The 21,691-nt window shown below is 39.9% G+C and overlaps 1 protein-coding gene across 1 annotated transcript in view; it reads right to left on the bottom strand.

Annotated features, from left to right (window-relative positions):
• Window positions 1–20,668, bottom strand: part of LRP8 (LDL receptor related protein 8) — a 217,842-nt gene extending 197,174 nt beyond the window's left edge. Inside the window, exons 1-2 of the mRNA XM_034415108.2 lie at window positions 20,391–20,668; window positions 19,318–19,437 (exon numbers count right to left, since the gene is read on the bottom strand). Coding sequence (XP_034270999.1) covers window positions 19,318–19,437; window positions 20,391–20,460 — 190 coding nt within the window. The 5' untranslated portion in view covers window positions 20,461–20,668. The remainder of the gene's footprint in view (window positions 1–19,317; window positions 19,438–20,390) is intronic.
• Window positions 20,669–21,691: the final 1,023 nt, after the last annotated feature.

Consider the following 21,691-nt stretch of genomic DNA (forward strand, 5'->3'; position numbering starts at 1 on the left):
GCAGCCGGCGCATGGACCAGAGCGGCTCATTCAAGAAGGAGAGTGAGCGACTCTGGTATCTTTCGGGCACTTACCTTTCCTGACAGCCAGCCACGGGAGAAAGGTGAGCAGTAGGAATTGGGGAACAGTGCATTCCCCGACTCTGGGGAATGGAGTGGGTGGGCGGAGCCGCGTGGTGAAGGGCAAGCAGGCAGCGGCTCCGCGGCAAGGCCGGAGTCGGGGAATGTTGCATTCCCCAACTCCAGGGAATGCGGCGGGTGGGCGGAGCTGTGGGAGAAAGGTAAGGACACGCCGGCAGAATAGAAATTTTAAAAGTTTTCCTACCGGGTTCTATGGACGTGACTTGGTGGGAGGGGGTCTTGTGACTGAGTGGGCATGACTGTGAGTGACATCGAGTTGGTCACGCCCACTCAGTCACAGAACACCCCCACCACCAAGCCACGCCCACAGAATCAGTAGGGAAAAAATTTAGATTTCACCCCTGCCCTAAACAATGTTAATATTTCAATGAGAAACCACCAGGAGTCATATGCTAGTTTTAAAAATCCTGTAAGAAAGGAATGGCAAACTACATCTGCCAAGTGGATTAATCAAGCTCCACTTATACAAGTTTCTACTTCACCTACATTGAAAAGGAATTGTTTTGATTGTTCGGTTTTCACAAGGTAGAACTTTCTGACATCAATCAATAGTCCAAACAATACATTCTGGCTAAGCATATATAGTTGGTCTAGATGGAAATAACACATACAAACATTTAAATATTCCTTAGTAGGAATAGAGTTTATTCTTTGTTGTGATGATTCAATACCACAGTTAGCTTATCAATACTAAAATACTTCATCACAGCAATAAATATAGGTAGAGTTATAAGGAATACATTTGAAGATCTGAAGATAAATGAACTCAAGTGGAAATCAGTGCATACAATTATCTTGATAGCTAATCAGAAGAAGTCTTTTTAAACCGGAGCCATCCTTCCCAAAGAGGCTATCAACAAGCTTTTCCTATAATGAGTTCTACTTAACTCTTCTACTGGGTTATTAGAATGAGATTTGGGGGCACTCATTAGAAGGAGAGTGAGCAGCAGGATCCGCATTCAAAGTAATGCTGTGGCAAACATTTTGCCAATTTTGACTCCCCCGGCTAGAAACCCAGAAGACCAGTGGTATCCATGGAGTCATGAAGAAGAGTCCCAATAATAAAGCCCCCTTAGTACACGCATATACGAATGCGCAGGCAACCTTGCTTTTATTACTTCGATAAAAGCAGTAAAATCTTCTGAGTAGACCGTTTCCATCTCAGTTGAGGTGGGAAATGTCTTTTTAAAAATCTGCAACCATTGTGGGAATTTTTTTAGCAGAAGGGAGGTATATAGACTGAATAGATCAGACCTGGGCATTTTATGGCCTGTGGGTCACATACCCCCCCACCACAGGTTGTTTCCATTTCTCCTCAGTGGTGGGTGGCATTGGCAGGCTAGCAACAGAGGCCGGGGATGAGGCATCGGCAGGCATATGACATCAGTAGGAAGTAGGGTGGTGGCAGGGGCAATCCTCTACAAAAGTCCCAGTTTCCCATGTGGCCCCTTAGGGAAATTAATTGCTCAGCCCAGAATAGATACATGTGGGCCATAAGAAAGATAACACAGGTGGTCCTCGACTTATAACAGTTCATTCAGTGCGGGAAGGGAAGAAATATCAGCACTAGATCACAGTACAAGAATTCCCAAATCAATCTGGATATAATTGCACTACACTTTTTAATAGCAGCATTACCTGTCTGGTTATACAGAAAGATTCCTGGTCAATTCAAACTACTTTTTCAGATACAAATGTTTTTCTTGGTTCTATTTGCTGATGCTATGGATTAAATCTAGAATAGAACTGCAAAAGTGAAATGAACAGCCAAAGTTGTTTAAGTCAAATAAATAAAGAAAATGTGTTTAGAAGTAAATCAAATGCTGCAATATGAAACTATGACCCTTCTCTAATATGTTGATGAAGATTCTCAGTCATCCAAATAGAGTTGTCTGGAAGTTGAGTCATGGCAACTGAACTAAGCTTCACATTACTGTAATCAAGGTTTTGATGCCATATTCCATACATGTATATATAGTAATATAGACAGTGTGAGAGTATAGATACATAAATATATACACCATTCAAATATTAGGACAAGAGACATCTGAATTCTAAAAGCAATAAATAAGCACTGAATTTTATAACAGTTGTGGCTAGAAAGGTACTGGAGGTTTTTGTAAACTCTTTTCTTTCTTGGAACATATATCATGTCTCACTGAATCAGAAACATATTAATCATTTTATTATTTAGCATTGCATGTGAACCTGGTCATGGAAGATGCTTTTGAACAAAAGGCTTTTAAGTTTGAATGCCAGATGCACTGGGCTGGTGAATCTGATGCTACAAACCATGCAGCAAGTTTAGAGTCAGGTTCAGTTGTATAAGCAAAAGTAACACAGGTTAAAACAAATATTTATGTGTTCTGACATTCTTCCCTGAACTTCAGCTGATCTCTACTTTCCACTTTAACACAATAGCAGACAGTAGTAAATGGAGGAAGCTACCAACACAATGAAGCCTGACTAAGCATATTAGAGTTATTACTCTTAATCTATATACTATACTGCTTTATTAACTACAAGGCATATTTTAAAGATGTATATCAAAGGATGATCAGTACTCTCAGTGATAAATGGGATTAATTCATATTTTATGAACTCAACTGCAACAATTGATTATATTAAACTATGAGGTCTACCAGAAAATAACTCTTCAAAATGTAATGTCAACTCAGAATCAAACTCCAGAATCAAACTTGAGAAATATGTAATTCCAGAATCAATGTGGATCTTTACAAAAAAAAAAAAAAATAGTTAAAGGACAATGTTAGAAATGTGTTGGACATTTTCGAATATTTGGAACAACATAATGAAAAACCAGCTGCATTGATTTTCTTAGATGCAGAGAAGGCCTTTGACAATTTTAACTGGGCTTTTTTGTTGTTTTGGACCTTTTGGAAGGTATGAATTTTTTATAGCATTTTGTAAGTGCTGTGATTTGCTATATTTATTTTGCAATCTTATTCCGAATGATCTTGCAATTTTGTTCTGAATGATTTTGCAATCTTGTTCTGAATGATTCTGGTAAGGGATTTTTCCCACACAGTCAATCTGATGCAAGACAAAACTACTTCCTTATGCAAATTATTCCTGCATTGGTCTCTAATTTCAGGATAAAATCTTTGTGCCTTTTGTTTGGTTCATGAAATGAGCCAGTTGGAGGTGCTTGTAGCAGGTTGATCTACCTGACTAAAGGAAAGTTGGGTTGGGTCTGTGCCAGGGTCATTCAATCTTTTCTTGAAAGCCTCCAGAAATGGAGCATGAACAACTCCGGGAGGCAAGCTGTCCTTTTTATTTTTATTTTATTATTTATTTTATTTTTATTTATTTATTTTGTCAAGCATGTATTAGATAACATATATAAGTATAAACATGATTTGAATACATGAAATCCATTGAATACATGGATACGAATAAAAGGGAACATTAGGACAGGAATGGTAGGCACACTGGTGCGCTTATGCACGTCCCTTACAGACCTCTTAGGAATGAGGTGAGGTCAACAGTAGACAGTCTAAGGTTAAATTTTGGGGGGTTTGGGAATGAAACCACAGAATCAGGTAGTGCATTCCAGGCATTGACTACTCCGTTGCTGAAGTCGTATTTTCTGCAATCGAGTTTGAGGCAGTTTACTTTAAGTTTGTATCTATTGTGTACTTGTGTATTGTTGTGGCTGAAGCTGAAGTAGTCATTGACAGATAGGACATTGTAGCAGATAATTTTATGAACTACGCTTAGGTCAGACCTAAGGCGGCATAGTTCTAAGTTATTTAAGCCCAAAATTTCAAGTCTGGTGGCATAAGGTGAGCAGGAGTGGAGGACTCTTCTCGTGAAAAATCTCTGGACATGCTCAATTGTATTAATGTCCGATATGCAGTGCGGGTTCCAGACAGATGAGCTGTATTCGAGAATTGGTCTAGCAAATGTTTTGTATGCTCTGGTTAGTAGTGTAATATTACAGGAGAAGAAGCTACACAAGATTAGGTTTACAACTCTTAATGCCTTTTTGGTGATGTTGTTACAGTGGGCTTTGGCATTTAGATCATTAGATATTCCATTGATTAATCATTCTGTCAGGAAATTCCTCCTTATTTCCAGGTTGGATCTCCTATGGCAGGCTTCTATCTATTGCTTCTTGTCCTACCCTCAGGTGCTATGGAGAAAAAATCTCTTCCCTGTAACAGCCCTTCAAGTTTTGGAAGACTGCTATCATGTCTTCATGAAGGCTCCCCGAGCCTTCATTAGGCTAAACATACCTTGTTTACTTAGACATTCCTCATATGATTTAACTCCCAGACCCATTACCCTCTTTATTGCTCTTTCTCTGCATTCTTTGTAGGCATCTTTGTTGTATGGTGGTGACCAGAACTGGACGCAGTATTCCAAATGTGGCCTCACTAGAGGCCGTATAGAAAAATACTTCTCATTATCCTGCTGGATAGAATAATACTTCTCATTATCCTGATGCTATCCGTCTGTTCAGGTCTACTTTATCAAATGTCTTACTGAAGTCTAAGTATACTATATCTACAACATTTCCATAGTTCACTAATTTAGCCACTTTATCAAAGAAGGCAATAAGGTTTGTTTAGCATAACCTGCTTTTAACAAGCCATGCTGGCTTCTAGAAATTAGGCTTCTACTTGGAGTATCCAGATCACTGCTCTAATCAAGTTCAATGTTTTCCATATTGATTGGCAATTCAATACTTTTTTCAAGATTTCAAACTTTTGGTCTTTCATAACCTTACTTACTTACCAGGGCTTTTCTGTATTAAGAGCATTAGTAAACCATTAATGACCTATGGTTTAGCACATTCATTTTCCTGCATCTGAAAGGCATCAGTTATCAGAAAAAGAGACAGATTTTCATTCATCTATACTTGACCTTCTGTTGAGGCTATCTCTATCAAATCATAAAAGGGTCACACTGCAGTTTTGCACTTCCAATAAGCTACAGAGACTGGTTGATTCTTTGGAGGGCAGACCATTGATATTCACAGTAGATCTAAGCTTATGGCATTCAACTGTTCCTTGGGGCATGCTGAATGATATTACATCTGGAAGGAATTAGTCCAGGGAGAACAATAGCGTTAATCCTAGTTTAATCAGCCAACCCCACTCTTGGCAGCTGACATAATGATAGCATACAGATTCAATGGAAGCAGTATGGAAAGACCTTTTAGTATTGCAGTCCCCCAAAATAACTAAGACAGAATTGACATAGACTAACTCTGCTCTGTTGGACAACAATGGAATGGAAGGCATTTTTAATAAGCTTTTCTGCACAAAAAAAAAAAAGTCCTAATCCAGTGGATGCCACACTAATATTAAAAACAGTCAATGAAACAAATGCTCAGGAGATGATTTTAAAAAGGAAAATCCATACTACAGTTTATATTAAGCTGATCTTTTTTGTCTGCATGAGTATTAAAGTTCAAGATCTAGAACCTCTGCACATACATTTGTTTTTCCCCTTCTCCATGCAAGTAGAGAGAAGGGGAAAAGCAAGAGGACCCTTCTTCAATGAAAATGGAATTTTCTTCTATTTTCTTGGGGAATATTTACTCCTTATCGATCTATGTGTTAGGATTCCAATCCAGATCTGAATTTCATAAATTTACAGTAAAGTATAAATCAAAGGGTCATCTATGTCTTACATCTCAAACATGTCCATGTGTTTTGACTTGGAATTTATTAAATGAGAAGAGTTTCACTTGTCTGCAATTGCAGAGTTTATAAAGTAATCTATAAATATGTCCTCAAATGCGGGAATAAACACATCCAAGTTGTTTTCTTGGCAAATTACATTTTCCAGATTGTCTTTTCACTTCCCAATATTGCCTACAATCCTGGGGTTGTGTGGCAGCTTCCTTTTTAATATTAATCAGAACTAACCCTTCTTAGTTTCTAAACCAAAGTCAGCTAAGTTTCAGCTCCCAAATTAGGGGTACACATATTTTATGTATGCTTGTTAAAAATAGAACATGTAATTTACAAGATCCATACTAAATAATGATAACGGGATTTCCTATAAATTCACTTCATAAAATAGGTCCCACTTGAACCCACCAGAGTCAAAGATTCAGTGGATCCCCATCCGGAATAGTTAGCTCCCCCTCAATGAGAAATGAATCCAAATATGCATAAATCTGCCAAAATTGGGAATTAGCATATTTGGAGGTGATACAATCCCAAGTAAAAACAGGTATGATGGAGAAGGGACAGTAGAAAAACAGTTGAATTTTACTGACTCAATTTTTGTACCAGAGTTAATGGATTTTTAGAAAGTAAATGTGGCCCAAGAATGTCATATAAATGCAAAATATGCCTGTTCCCTCAATTCTGCAAATTGTTCCTGAATACTGTATGGCATTATAAAAATGAAGAAACATTCTCTGTACCACCACTGGGGGAAAAAAAATCCAAACAGAAAATGCCGAACAGTAATTGTAGCAAACCTGTTTATAAACCTGAAAAAAATATTCAGATTTATTTTTGTGATAATACATTTGAAAAACAGAATCCTGAAACTGTCCTAAATGAGTATATGTTTTTACTTATTTGTTTGCAACAAGTATAATTCCGTTTTCTCCAAGAAAGGAGTGATATATTGAAGCTGAATTGTTATTATCAATTTGGTCCAGCATTTAAATCTGCTATGTTATACATTGTAGATCATCACATCAGCATTAGAATCATAAAATGTCATACATATTAGCAACATCTATCTTGTGCAAAGCAATAAAACATTTTAAAGAGGCTACTTTACATTGAATTGCCATAATATCCACACCATAGGCCAGGGGTGTCAAACTGGATTTCTTTGAGGGGCGGATCAGCATTGTAGTTCTCCTCCACGGGCTGGGGGGGGAAAGCGGGAGGGGAGACGGGATGGACACCTCCTGCAGCAACCTGCCAGCCAAAACGGGCCACGGGGGGTTGAGTTTGATACCCCTGTCATAGGCAATGGCTTCCAACCATTGTTTCATTAAATACAGTACGTTTATAATGTGCATTTCTTTTCACAAGCATTCTAACAATCAACGTTCCCCCCCACCGTCCTGTACTCAAATTTATATCAATATTGAAGAAGCAAACACTACATAAATATCTGAAATAAGTTTAGGATCATCACTTTTTATGTCTTCTCAAATACACAGAAGAAAGTCTGGGAGTCTACCAGGAGAATTGGAATCAGTCCTTGGTGCCAAGAGAAAAAAATGAAACAAAATGAAAAAAGTCCTCAAGGCTATGAAGAATTTTATCTGTTCCAACAAAGCACACTTTACAATGTTCAAGCAAGTAGCAAAAAGCAAGCCTTCAGCGCAGACCAAGAAGTAATCATGCTCTCTATTCAAAATCTTTATTTCCTAAAAAATCTTTAGTGTTTTCTTCTGATTTACCACATTCCAAGAGACTTACAAGCACAGTAAAAAAAAAAGAAAGCTGTTGCTTTTTTTAATGCATTCCTGAACCTGCCAACTAGCCATCTTGATCCCCATACAAATCCCTGATCAGCAAGTCAGCATCATAATGTAATATTTGCTTTCAAGGGGACGTGCTTTCTTGTTTTCCAGGCAAGCAGCATCAGGCCTTTTCTGAGCCATACATGTAAAGCAAGATTAAAAACTGTGGGATGTCTAGTTGCTGATATTTCCATGCAGGAAAAGAAAACCTGAAGCTGCCGAGACGGAATTACAGTGGCAACACAAAATATAAGAAGCATGAACACGAAAAAGCTCAACACGGTAGAAGATCAAAAGAATCAATTACACACTGATATCTTAGTCTTAAGAAAATTGAGATGGACTGGAATTGGATACTTTCATCAAAAGATCCTACTGTTTACTATTCAGGACACAAAAATTAAGGACCTGGCAAATCATTGCCAGGAAGGATACAATGGAATCAGTGATTGAATATCTATTAGACTATTACAAAGTCATCCACTTTCTATGATATGAACATGAACATATACCTATCATTTTCCAGAAGAAAATCAGGAATCAGAAATTGCTTTGAAGTCCTGAATTTCATTGGTAAGGGACTAGAAGAAATGTGCAGTGAAATTAAAAAAAAAAGGCCTTTTAAAAGATATTCAGATGTTTTGATGCGTCTATGTCTACAAAGTTAGAAATGTGCAAGCAACAGCTTTCCCTGACACACTATGGAAGCAAAAACTGGATTTTAATAAACAGGAAAAAAGAGTATTGATGCTTTTAAATATTTATGCTGAAGATGACTAGAGATACCCTAGATATTAATATGGATAGCCAAACAAACACCAATGGGTGTTTGATTCGTAATAGAACGAATCAATCCAGAGTTCTTATTCAAGACACAAAAGACTAGACTCAAATTATCATAATTCAGAACACATTATGGAAAGACCTCAGTCTCTTGAGAAGCCTACAATACTGGGAAAGATAGAAGGAAAGAGAAGAGGAAAAGCAAGGAGGGTGGACACAATTACAGCAGTGAAGTGTGCACTGTTGAAAGACCACGTTGGGAAAGAGCATCCTGAATAAAATTCATCTTGATAGCCGTACCAGTTCTATAATCAGATATTTGATGTTTTAGGGCCACATCAATCTTGCAATTCATATATTTCTTTCAGACATCCCAGCCCTACCATGATATTTATAAAGTAAAACTGAAACATGTTTAGTGACATTCATTAAAGTATTCAAAAAATCAATTAATATCAGCATTTCAGCTTGGAAACTCCTAATATACTGTAGTGATGCATGGTAGAATGCACAAATGAAATTTATTTTTTTTTTCTGTAATATTTTGCTTATTCAAATATTTTTAGTTTAAATTGCCAATTACTGTTTATCATCTCCCACAAAAATGAGCAATCTTATAAAGAGAGAACATTAATTAGCCTTGAATTTTTCCCCTTTTATAGCAGGAAAATAGCAAACAGGCATTTTTTAAAAAATTTGATTTATATGCCGCCCTTCTCCGGAGACTCAGGGCGGCTTACAATGTGTTAAGCAATAGCCTTCATCCTTTTTTGTATATTTATACAAAGTCAGCTTATTGCCCCCACAAACTGGGTCCTCAATTTACCTACCTTAGAAAGGATGGAAGGCTGAGTCAACCTTGAGCCTTGGCGAGATTCGAACCTGCAGTAATTGCAGGCAGCTGGTCTTAATAACCAGCTTAATAAAAGGGTGCCTTAGACACTGTACTACCAAGGCTCTTTATGTTATGTTATGGATGGTCATTCAGGCAGAAGCTGCATCTATACAATACACAGAATCTGATAAGTTTCAAGCATCCATCAATGGACAATAGCTTGTATCTTACCACCAGAAAAAAATATAAGCTCCTCAATGATATCTGGATAGATCAAACTGAGCAGGATTATCAATCAATATATTTTCCATGTAGTAATGTTTGCCTTCATCTTCTTCAAAGACTTCTCCTACCTCATCCATGCATATGATCTTGCAGTTCCAATATAGTACTAATATACCCAGAGCTGTATACAATGCCTATGATAATAAATATATTGTAACTAATAATTTTAAAAAACTGTACTTCAAGCATAGACACTGGGTGATTGCAAAATGTATTCCTGTAATTGTTTTGGGCGCAATACAGAAGTAGTTTGCCACATTAGCATTCTGGAATCCTTTTCAACTTAGCAGTTTGGCCAATAGCCTTGGTCACATGCTAGTTATTAGGGCTGCACAGTATTTAGATCTGACAAGCAGAAAAGTGCTTCAGAGAGTTTATGGGTACATATTAGCACCTGTCACAACTCTTAAACCAAACCTACTCCTAAGATTGCCCTTCAGAGGGCAGCTGCACAATTCCAGGAAAAGACATGGCTACTTTAAAGAGTTCAAATAAAGTTCTCTTCCCTTTCCCATATTTTTTTTCAAAAAAAATCACTGCAGAGCTCCATGGGTATTTTACCAAGGATTAACTATGTTTAACCCAGATTAGCTTCCCTGATTCAGCCAAGGTGAGCTAAATGCTGCCATCTAGCCAATTATAAGATACCACTCAGTGTGAAAAAGCCAAGCTTTGTGTGCGGGACTACAAACTGGGAGACAGCGAGTTCTAGTCCCATTTTAAGCAAGAAACCAACTGCATGACTTTGGTTCAGTCACATCATCTCAGCTTTAGGAAGAAGGTAATAGCCAACCTCTTCTAAAAATATTACCATGAAAACTGTAAACTAAGACTGACTTGAAGGTAGAAACAAACAAACAAAATCTGAGTTTACAGAACCACACCGAGATCCTCAGCACTTACCTGAACAGCACTTTCATAAACAGCTTTCTGTGGCTGCAAATACTACACAAGTAATGTAATTCCTACCATTTGTGGAAGTTCATTCTGGAATGCAATCAAGGCTCATTACCTTGAAAATCTCTTTCAAAGAGATGTGTTTATTTCTATGACCACTTTTTCGCCATAGTGATTTGAAATGTGAATGGAAACTGCAATATAAAACAGACAATTCAAAACCAAATAAAAATTAAGTGTAAAAAGTAATATTAATATATTATAATAAGTATAATATCGACCCATCTGTGCTTCACTAACTTTATACCTTCATCCACGTGCCTGGATCAAGAATCAAAATTTTAACGCTTTCCAGAAGCTAGAACTATCAGGACCAATCTGAATCCTGGTTGTCAGGTGTTCCAGAGGACAGACATCACAACAAAAAGGCAAAGTTCCTGGGTTCTGCAAGATGACATTCTTTAATTCATGAGACACAAAACATGTCCCTCTTTCCATATCTAACAGGAAGTTAAGATATCCCTGGAGGGAGAGATTCCTCCAAGTATGTTATGAAAGGTTTTATAGGTGACAAGCAGCACCTTAAATTGCATCAGCAAGTCTACAGGAGGTCAGTAGAGCTCATGTAGCAAAGTTGTAATCAAACACTCATTATTGTCGGTGCCACTCCATTCTGGACAAATTGCAACTTCTGGATGTTCTTCAAGGGCAGCCCTATATGCGTTACATTGCAGTAATCCATTGAGTAGGTGATCAAAGCATGAGTAACCACCTATGAGAAAAATATCAATAGGGAATGCTACATGCTTAGAAAAAAAGAGGGGAGAGTTATGATTGCCTGAAGATAATTGTTCCTAAATTGAGCCATTGGTTTCCTGGTTTAATCCAAGAGAATTTGAACTGCTTTCTTTTAACCAAGACAGCCATTCATCGATCAACATGATGCAGGCTTATCATGCATTATAGTAACTTTCCCCCATCAGATACTCCCTATATAAGTTGGGACAAGCCTTTTAGCCATGATGATTCAGAGTTATGGAAGTTTAAGGCCAATATATCTGAAGGTTGAGGAAAACTGCAAACAAAAGGGAAATAGAATGTTTCACACTCAGACTGCCTCATATTTTATTTCATCTATATTAAACAACCAAATGCAGAACATTAAGTTTCTTACATAAAATCTGCCTCAAGAGAAATCAGAGATTTTGTATCCCAGTAAATTAAAAACTATTAAAGAGATCCTACACCTGCCAGGTGACAAAATTAAGTGCCTTACGTGCGAGAGAGGCTTACCAAAAGCGATTTAAGCATTTAATTTGTGCAGTACAGATAGTCCTCAACTTACAACCATTCATTTAGTGACCATTTGAAGTTTACAATGGCACTGAAAAGAGTGACTAATTACTGTTTTTCACACTCACCTCCTTTGCAGCAACCCCCATGGTCATGTGATCAAAATTCAGATGCTTGGCAACTTCCTCATATTTATAACAGTTGCGGTGTCCTGGGGTCATGTGATCACTTTTTGCAACCTTCTGACAAGCAAAGTCAATGGGGACACCAGATTCACTTAACCGTATTAAGTGCATTTAACAACTGCAGTGATTCACTTAACAACTGTGGCAAGAAAGATCATAAAATGGGATAAAACTCACTTAACCACTGTCTTGTTTAACAATGGAAATTTTGGGCTGAATTGTGGACATAAGTCAAGGACTACCTGTATATCTTTTGTGGCCCACCAGTGGCCTGCGCGGATTGTGGCTGATCCCGATGACAAGGAGGCTGGTGTGGTGTTGCGCCAGCAGCCTATGCAGCCGGCGCTCGAGTCGGACAGCAAGGAGGCTGAAGAGGATGTGGTGCCAGAGGCAGAGACTCAGCCAGGGCCTTCAGAACCTCCAGAGGCTCCTTCAAGTGAAGAGAGTGAAGTAGAGGAGCCTCTTCTCAATGCTCGAGCACGCAGGGCTGCCAAAAGGCAGGAGTGACTACTCAGGAGGAGGTCTCCTCGAGAGTAAGGCTTGGGGTTAATTGGCCACTCCCTTAGCCTATTTAAGTTCGCACAGATAGCAAATGTTGCTGGAAACAATGTTTGGCTACACAGAGCATTTTGAGAGTGAGTTTTTTGTTACAACTTGGTTTCTGGGCTGATTGCCAACCCTTGTCGGACTTTGTTTAATCTCTGTAATTCATAGCAGGCTATTTGTGGTTAAAGCCTGCATTTTGAAAGGGGTCTGTTTGTATGAAGCAGAGTTTTTGGAGCTGTGTGTGTGTGCTACACTTCTTGGGACCCGTAGCTGGGGCAGAACAATATCCTTATCACTAGGCTTCAAGAAGATAACTCCTTAACCAGCCTTCCTTAGAATGAATCTACCTCTTATTCACAATTTTTTAAGAAAAAATCTTCACTGGATCAGATCTGGCAAAGGAAGGCAGATGTGGAAGATTGCTCTAAATAATTTGGTTCAAACTATACTGACAGAAGGATGTGACAGTAGAAGCTACACTGAAAACCTTCATTCCAGCTTCCTCAAAGAAATATTGCATTATTTTCTGGAACCCATGGTGCTTTCTTTTTTAGTCACAGGAAACACATAATATTTCAAAGGCATGAAACATTATATAAAGAGGTACATCCGGAGCTTGTTCCATAAAGTTCATTCTTTGGCATTGCCTAGCTCAAAATAATTTGTCCCTGGTAAAAAATTATCTTGTTCTCTGCTGCAAACTTGTTGAGAGACAGAGAAATCTGAATGTCTTCTTTTAACCGAAACTGCCTCACTCCCACAAACCTATTCATATCTACAGCACAAATGTGAATAATACATATTCTCTTAGAATATTTTGTTGCCTAAGAGCTTTGCCAAGGACATTAAAGCTTTTATCACTGGTGTTTCTGCTTAAGAAAAAAAATTCTTTAATCAGGATCACATTGTCTTATAAAGCACAGCTGTTCTCAATTGTAAATATTCTAAAGAACTACCACCACCAACTAACACCTCTCTTGGCTACTGTCTATGAAAGCCAACATCAAATGAATAAACAAAAATCTAGTGAAATTAATAGCAGTTCATAAAAGAAGGTAATCTCTAGGACTGGCTTTGTATTCAAAAGTTACATCGGCCATGGCCATTTCAAAGCAAAGCTTTCTAGCAGTTTGATTCAGATAATTATGGCAAAGAGGATATACTGTAGATCAGGGGTGTCAAACTCAATTTCATTAAGGGCCACATCAGGGTGATGTTGGGGGGGGGACTGGGGGGGCGTGGCCAGGGTGCCGAGTACCGCACACAGCCATCCTGAGCTCCATTTTCAGTTGCAATGGTTTCCTGCAGCGATCTGCCAGCGAAAACAGAGCTTGGAAGAGCCATGTGCGGCCCACCCGAGCTTCGTTTTCGATGGCAGAGGCACCGCAAGCCAATCCTTTGCTGTTTCCACGGCAGCCCCGTGGGCCATATCTAAGCGCCCCATGGGCCAGATGCGGGCCATGGGCCTTGAGTTTGACACCCCTGCTGCAGATTCTACCACTAGGCAATTCTTTCACTTAACCCTTAGTGAGATGAAATGTAGTTCAGAGTCACAGCTTTGAATGTCTGAAAGGCAGGAAGAGGGTGAAAGCCATTTCCCCCTCCCCAGTAGTTCTTATATCCCATTGGGGTTTTCCTGCAGCGGTATTGGGTGAGTGAGCAGCATTTCTTGGCATTTGGTCAGATGCCCTATTAACAGAATCCTGCCAGACTAAAACAACTATCTCCAATAAGTATTCAATATACTCTGTGAACTGCTGAACTGGGGTGCCTTTCACCTCTTCCTGTCTACCAGGTATTCTAAGTTCAGCTGTCTCTTTATCCTCTGGAAAAGATCCCTCCCACGATTCTGGATTATATTCTATCATACCTGGTTAATCCCAAAAAACTAAACAGGACAATAAGTAGGTAAATGCTTAGATGGAAGATCACGAAGAATCTCACCACCATAGTTGTGAGATTAAAAAAAGAATCCTAGAAGGCTGCAATGATAAATTGCTTCCTTATTGTTGCAAAGGAAGTAAAATAGTTACAACCCCTTTTGTCTTCATGATGAGAAATTGCTTTATCTCCCTCTAGTTTAGAAGCAAAGTGTACTTATGCTGGTTCAGAAATAATACTTAACTATAATTAACACAAACCAAAGGAAGGGAGATGGAAGGAATGCACAGACTGATTTTAGTTCTAACTTTAACAGATAACCTGCATGCTTTGATTATGACTGCCTCATCAACCATTGCTAACCTTCTGGACTGGATAAACCATTAAGCCAATCAGGCTACAGTCTAAAATACCAGATCAACTGGGACTCCTGCTGTGGTGGGAATTTTCCAAGGTCAAATTGGATAAAGATTATTAGACTGAATTGGTTTCAGGTCGCTGTTTTTTAAATTGCTTGTTGCACAGAGCAAAGCAGAACCGTGCATTAATTCAATGCAGGAACTGAAATTATTACATTTTTATAAGCATCAAGAATGTTAGAACATCACTGTATTCATGTCTAACAAAGCATAGCTAACAATAATTGGTGGCATAATTGTGTGCTCTTCCCTTCAGGTTTTCTCTTCCTTCTTCCTCCCTCTCCATCCAAAGGAAAAAAAAGAGGTGGTGCAAGAAAAACAGTTTCTTGACCATATGGCATCAGAAGAACGAGTGGTCAAAACCAATGATATCCTTTTGCAGAATCTTGTCACTGAATGAATAGCTTTACAGAAACCTGTCCCTGATTTTTCAGAAGTACAAAAATAAGACTCCAGCATTTCATACTATCCCTCAAAACATTTGAGTGTGGTCCACTTGCCCTCCAAAAATGAGTCATCAGATGATCATTTTAAAGGAGACATAAACAGGAACTGATTTAAATGTATTAGGGAGTGGCCATTAAGTGCATTTAATTTAGTTGCAAATAAAACAGTATCACATTTCATTTTTTGTCTTAGTCATACAGCACCCATTTGTTCTGGTCACACATCCATTTGCCATGTGGTCCTCAACAAATCACTCTCTTGTGAAGTGCAGATCACCACTAAAAAAGCTGCACATTCCCATGTTACAGAAACATCATTTTTTTGACAATCATCCTTTCCATCAAGAAATCATAATTTTAGTCTCAATTTCCTTACATTAGACTCAACAATGTATAGAATTATCTTAAAATCTTTGGGGATTCTGCCACAAAAGACTAACCCAGAGAGGACGGTATCTTTAATAGCCAAATCTTATCTATCATGCATAGACAGGCAAAACTGTGGACAGACTGACTTATAGTTGGCTGCTGAAAAGAGCCCATTAAAGCTAACTTTCCCCTCATGTCGGGCAAGTACTGGGACAGCCTGGAAGTGGGAAATTCAGAAACAGCAAGACTCTGTTCAAAGGCTGCTTTGAAGAAGGACAGCAAGTACCGTCAGCTAATCCAGCTCTGCTTTGTTCCCCCACAGGAAAAAAAAATAATAATTTGTTCATTATGCCCCTTAAATATACTGCTTCCTTTTTTAAATTAGGAAACATTTATTTAGCTATGCCTACAAGGGGTAATTTATTTTATAAGCCGATCCAGGCTGTTATTTCTGGAAATAAAGATAATGTAGCAAGTGAACATTTAAAGTTTTTGAAGCAGCTAAGATTCTGAGTGTAAATGTTTGCTTCTGGCTTGCCCCTAAGCAGTGAAGTATAAATAGCAGCAATTATAAAGTTTCTGGGGAAAAAAGACTGCCTTCTCCACAGTAATTTATAGTTTATTAGTAAAGTATCAATTCATTTTATGTATCTAATTGAAACAGCAAAAAAATAAAATAAAAGTGATGCTTTGTTTCTAGTTCTCCTAGATCAGGATGCCCTTCAATCAGTCCAGGGCTGTCAAACTCATGGCCTGCAGGCTGGATACGTCACGCATTGGCCACGCCCACTCCCAGTTTAGCGGAGGGGGAAAAAGTCCCAATACGTCATGTGACGTCACCGTGACAATGTGAGTTTGACACCCATGTATCAGCCCAAAGGCTACAGAAAATTGGGGCCACAGTCTACAAGTGATGAGGCCAGAAGCCATTGTACCTAACAGCCCTCTTTAAAACTAAAAAAAGAGTGCGAGCTGAAATGTTTGTACACACGCACCCGTCCCCTCATTCTAGAGCAGTATTTTTCAAACTTGGCAACATGTAAAAAGTGTGACTTCAACTCCCAGAATTCGTCAGCCAGCATGCTTTTTTTTTAAAAAAAAACACTCTCTATTCTAGAATAGACAGTAGACCTTAGATGGTTCCTATTCATTTTTTGCATCTTGCCTAGGCCTATCTTAGCACGGATATTCTGCCTTTAAGCCTGACATAAATCATTTGTGTAACACAGCCACAAGTAACTTCAATCAGCAGCTTTAGGCATGCAAACATGGAAGGGGAGAGAAAAGTAACTTTAGTGGGGATGAAGAGAAGCAATATTCAAAGGCCTGTCATTAGATATAGAGATCAAACTGAAGAAGTGTATTATCATTAAAAGTGTTTTTCCTAGTTGGAAAACACCACTTAAGTATGGTATGTTTTGATGTCAGAGAAATTGCTTTTAAAACCAAAAGATGAGGCGAGCTCTTTTTCTCATCCCACCAGTTTCTACCATTTCAAGTTTTCTCCCAATCATCACACATTCACCCATAGCTCAGGGTAAAATTGTGGAGCAAACTAGATGGGTAATTTAAATTTTATTATGCTTCGTCAGGCACATCCAGTTTGTTTAGGGAAAGAGCAAGAAATTGGAAAAAGAAGCCGAGGATCCAAAAAAACTGAAAGTACCTTCTGAATTATTTAATGAGCGTGTTTGTAAGCCTGAAAAATCAACAGTATGATAAATTCTAGAATGTTTGCATAGGATGACTACATAGGCCAATGAAACTGAACTGCAACAGCTGTTTATACCTTAAAAGCTCATAAAAATGTTACCCTCACACCAATATTCAGGGTTTTCTACTTCAGATACAGTGGAATGCTTTGTTTCTCTTCCAGATGTGTCCTCTACGCAATAAACTTGTATGACAGTGAGACCAGGAAGCAATAATCTGTGGCACTAATATTTATCTTTCCGTCTGCAGGGAATCTGAGATTTGGAGAACACCCACTTGCGTGAACAACAGTTGCTGTAGTACACACCTATTTTCCAACTGCAAGGACCAGCCTCAGATAGCCCAGGATTATCCAGGTGTCTAGCAGCAGGGGAGAAGCAAAGCATAAATAGCACTAATGAGCATTTATTCTATTATTTACTTCCACCCTGTAGCTAAGCATTTGCCGTTGACAGGAACAACCACCGAGGACCCCATAAACTGCAATGGTATTTCATTATTTATCTAGATTACTACCAATCTTCAGATAGATTTAACCCCACCCTTAGAATTTAACCTCACCCTTAAACCAGGAACCTTATAATTTCCTCTACAGATTGAAGCAACATAGTTTTTTTTTTAAATCTCTCATTGGTCAATAAACTATCTTTTACCATTAACAAGCAATGCATTTTTAAATACTCAGCAACCATCAGCTGTTTGTCAACACAACCATTATGTAACAACTATGTAACAAAACTATTAAATCAGTATTCCAAAAATGTATAAGGGAATAGTTCAAAAAATGCCTGAAAGCACCAGGTTCAAATTTCTCATCTAGTCTCACTGTGACTTTGGACTAATTGTCCTCAGTCTACAGCCTCACAGGACTGTTTTTAGGAATATGAGCAGAAAATAGTAATAAGGATCACTGCTTGGAGTCCCTTAGTTAATACTCAATTCATCTCAGTTCCAGCCACAAGACATCTTCCTAAACCTCAATTGCAAAACTTTTGTTAGCAGCCTAAGAGTGAATCTAGAAAACTTATCATCCGTGATACAATTTATTCAAAATCTTTTAAAAGTTTGCCTAAAGGACAGAATTCCATCACAGGTTGACTAAATGAATAGTTTATCCCTAACGGCATAAATAAATAAAGCTGCCCTCTTTGCATTTTGGATCAGGAAGCATTTGAATAGGACAGTTGTGAATTTATGCATGCACATTCTGAAATAAATGCCACTGAATTTAATGATACTGAGCCCACCTGAGTTGACGTTTTTCAGTAGACAGCTTAATCATTCTTGATCCTGATAGAATTATCATCAGGACTTAGCAATAACAAATGGTTTTAAGTGGGTAAATTTAGATTGCCAGCCCAATTTTCCACAACTGCCCGCCCCTGAACCAAGGACAAGAAGGCATGGCCTTAAAGGGGAAGAAGGAAGGAAGGCTGCCTCAAAGTGGGTACCTCCAATAGAATTCAACCCCCCCTCCCCTTCCTTATGGGAGAGCGGGTACCATGTGACCTATCTGGCATTTCTCCAGCAGCCAATCACAAAACTCCCGGCAGAAGAGGCACTTCCATTCATAAAGAGAGTGGATGCCTGCCACAGAAGTTTGAAACAGGTATTTGTTCTACCCGTTCATTTTCATTTTTATTTTTTTGCAAAGGGGGAAAAAAAAAAACCCTCTTCAGCTGCTTATTCTAAACGCTGCACGAAACGCGGAAATGCCCCTAGATTTTAACAAACACTGACAGGGGTAGAGCTATATATAATCCTCTTCCTTTCGGCAGAAAGGGCCGCTTTTGACAGGCATTCTAATCCAGTTCTTCCTACAACTGGGATAATGTGGAATAATTGTCACTGGCAAAACAACCAAGAGGCGCATTTCATCCCATGTCTTCCACCAGAGAACAACTTGCACAGGGCTGCTTCCACGAATCACCCCCCCCCCCAAAAAAATCTCTGCTTCACCGTCTTTCGTTTCTCTTCAACCCGGCGACCGAGTCACCTGCCCCCTCTCCGCCTGCAAGAAGAAAGGGCCACCCACTACTACTACTACTACTCACGGCAATCTGCTTCGTCACTATTATCCAAGCAATCATCGTCCTCGTCACATTTCCAAATGGAAGGGATGCACCGCTCGTTCCGGCACTGAAACTGGTTCTCTTCGCACTCCTTCCCGGAGCCTGCGAGGGGCCAAGAGAGAGAGAGAGAGAGAGAGAAGATCCAATACAGTATTTCGAATTTCACGGAAAAACACATGTACAAGAAGAGAAAAAGCGCGTGCACGCACGCACAAAAACACACACATACACACGCACCCGGCCGATCCCTCGCAATTCCTTTCTTAGCCGGCAGCCCCTCAACGCGCTAGGCCACGATTCTCGCCTTCCTCAGAAAACGCACAAAGGCTATTATTGGCGAGGAAGCGTCTCCCCCCAAAGAACGCGCCCTTCTTCCCAGGGCAGGCCACTTTTAGGGGAGGTGTGACCGATCCCTATCCTTGGATGCGAAGGCGATCGGCAAAGCAGGTGGACAACAAAGGACCGTTCCAAGCCAAGAAAGGCGCAGAAAAGATGCGGAGTCTCCTCGCTTTCTCGTCCCCACCCCCCCAAAAAAAATCCTACATACATTCGGGTATTGCTCGTATAAGGGGAAGGAGGGGGGGGAGACGGCAAGCTGTCGCGCATTTATTCCTCTTAATTCCTGGTTGCATTTAAACCGAGGCAGGGGCGGGAGAAGAGGAACGAAGAATGAATGGGCAGATGGCGAATGAAAACCGCTTTGGAACAGACGATGGTCGCAAGTGAGACCAGTCTCCAGGTTAGCTTAAAGAGACTCTCTTCCAGGAGCACCGAGTGGCACCCTTATCAATTACTCCGGGACATCTTCCTGCACACGCGGGTCTCCAGGCGATACCAAGCCACACAATAGCTCTCGTCTCGCCCCTTTACACACATGCACACAACCCTGCACACAATCGGATTCCCTCTCGCGCGGGGAGGGATCGCGCAACGCCAACCCCACGACTTCCGAGCAGCGGCACCAAGCCGGCACCGGGCGAACGCGTGGCGCGCACTTGCCCGGCACCTCTGAAGCCCGAGCCTGCCGGTCCTTCCCCCTTCGCTGCTCGACCCACCTCTGGCGCTGTGGAGCTTGATCAGGAGCAGATGCAAGAGCAGCAGCCTGGTCAGAGCTGGCCGACACATCGCGCGTCCTTTCCCCGCTGGCTCTCGACCCCCGACGCCGCTGGTGGGAAGCAGCCCCACGCGCTACCTTAGCAGACTGTTATCTGCGGGCGGGCGGATGTTTCCTCCGCCGTGTGTGCATTTCAATCCGACTAGTGACGCTCCCCCACAGGGCGGGATTTCAGCAGCCAGCGAGCCAGACCTGAGCATGCCCGCCCCATAGGCGACCTGGAGGCGGGACCATGTAGCCCGAGCAGGGGAAACGGGACCGCCCTCTTTTTGGATTTGGAAACCACGGCGGCAAAGCGATCTAGTAGTTTATTGTGATCATATATAGGCGGATTAAAGTCTTTGGCTTTGGTGGAGGATTTTTTTTTTTTAAATCGCCATCGGTTTGGTTCCAGGTGGTGTTTAGTATTTAGTCATGCATGCCATCTCTGTGCCGCCTTTCTGCCAATGGGAGTCGAGGCGATTAACCAAAACCTAAATCCTGAATAGATCAAATCAGATTAGAATGGACTAAAACAGTTTCTAATACTGTGAGTAGAAGATGGATTGCACAGCCAGTTTTTAAGAGCGGTAGTGGACCCCTCTTTGAAGCTTCCAGAGTCGGCTGTTACGCAACATTTCTTTTGCTTAGTGGACCGGGTAACTGTCCTGTTTCAGTCCTGAATGTGTCCAGAAAAATCCAAATATCCAGTAATTCTTCATTAATACAATTAGGGAGCAAGTTAGGATGCCTATCCAATGCCATTTCTGGACGGAAGCAGGAAAGGTTGCAAGGTGAGATATGCTACAAACAAATTTACTAAATAAAATAAAACAAAAATAAATAAATAAAAAGCTCAGTACATGGCTTTTTTATTTTAAAAAATGTTTACTTCCATCACTGAAAGCACCTTATTGAGATATCAAATATCAAGGAGATAATTTTGTAATGTATAAGCTTTTGGATATTTTTATGTATCAAATTATAATGCTCTCTATATTATTATATGGCTGCCATTCTATTTTGCATGAAAAATCTGGAGTCTCCTCCCCTGTGTAAAATTATGGCATAATTCATAATTCATTAACACAGTTATGGCATCATTAACCAGGAATTCAAATTTGGCCTCACAGACGTAACTAGAACCTTGCTAGCCAGATGTGAAAAGTCTAAGGCAGAACAAATGTACTATGGTATACCTATTTCAAATATTTTGTTTTTATGGGAAAACAAGGCTCCTAAACCTTAGCTAGAATTAATTAT

Source organism: Pantherophis guttatus, chromosome 3 (assembly GCF_059756535.1).
Source record: "Pantherophis guttatus breed Tessera chromosome 3, ASM5975653v1, whole genome shotgun sequence".
Taxonomy (NCBI): Eukaryota; Metazoa; Chordata; class Lepidosauria; order Squamata; family Colubridae; genus Pantherophis; species Pantherophis guttatus.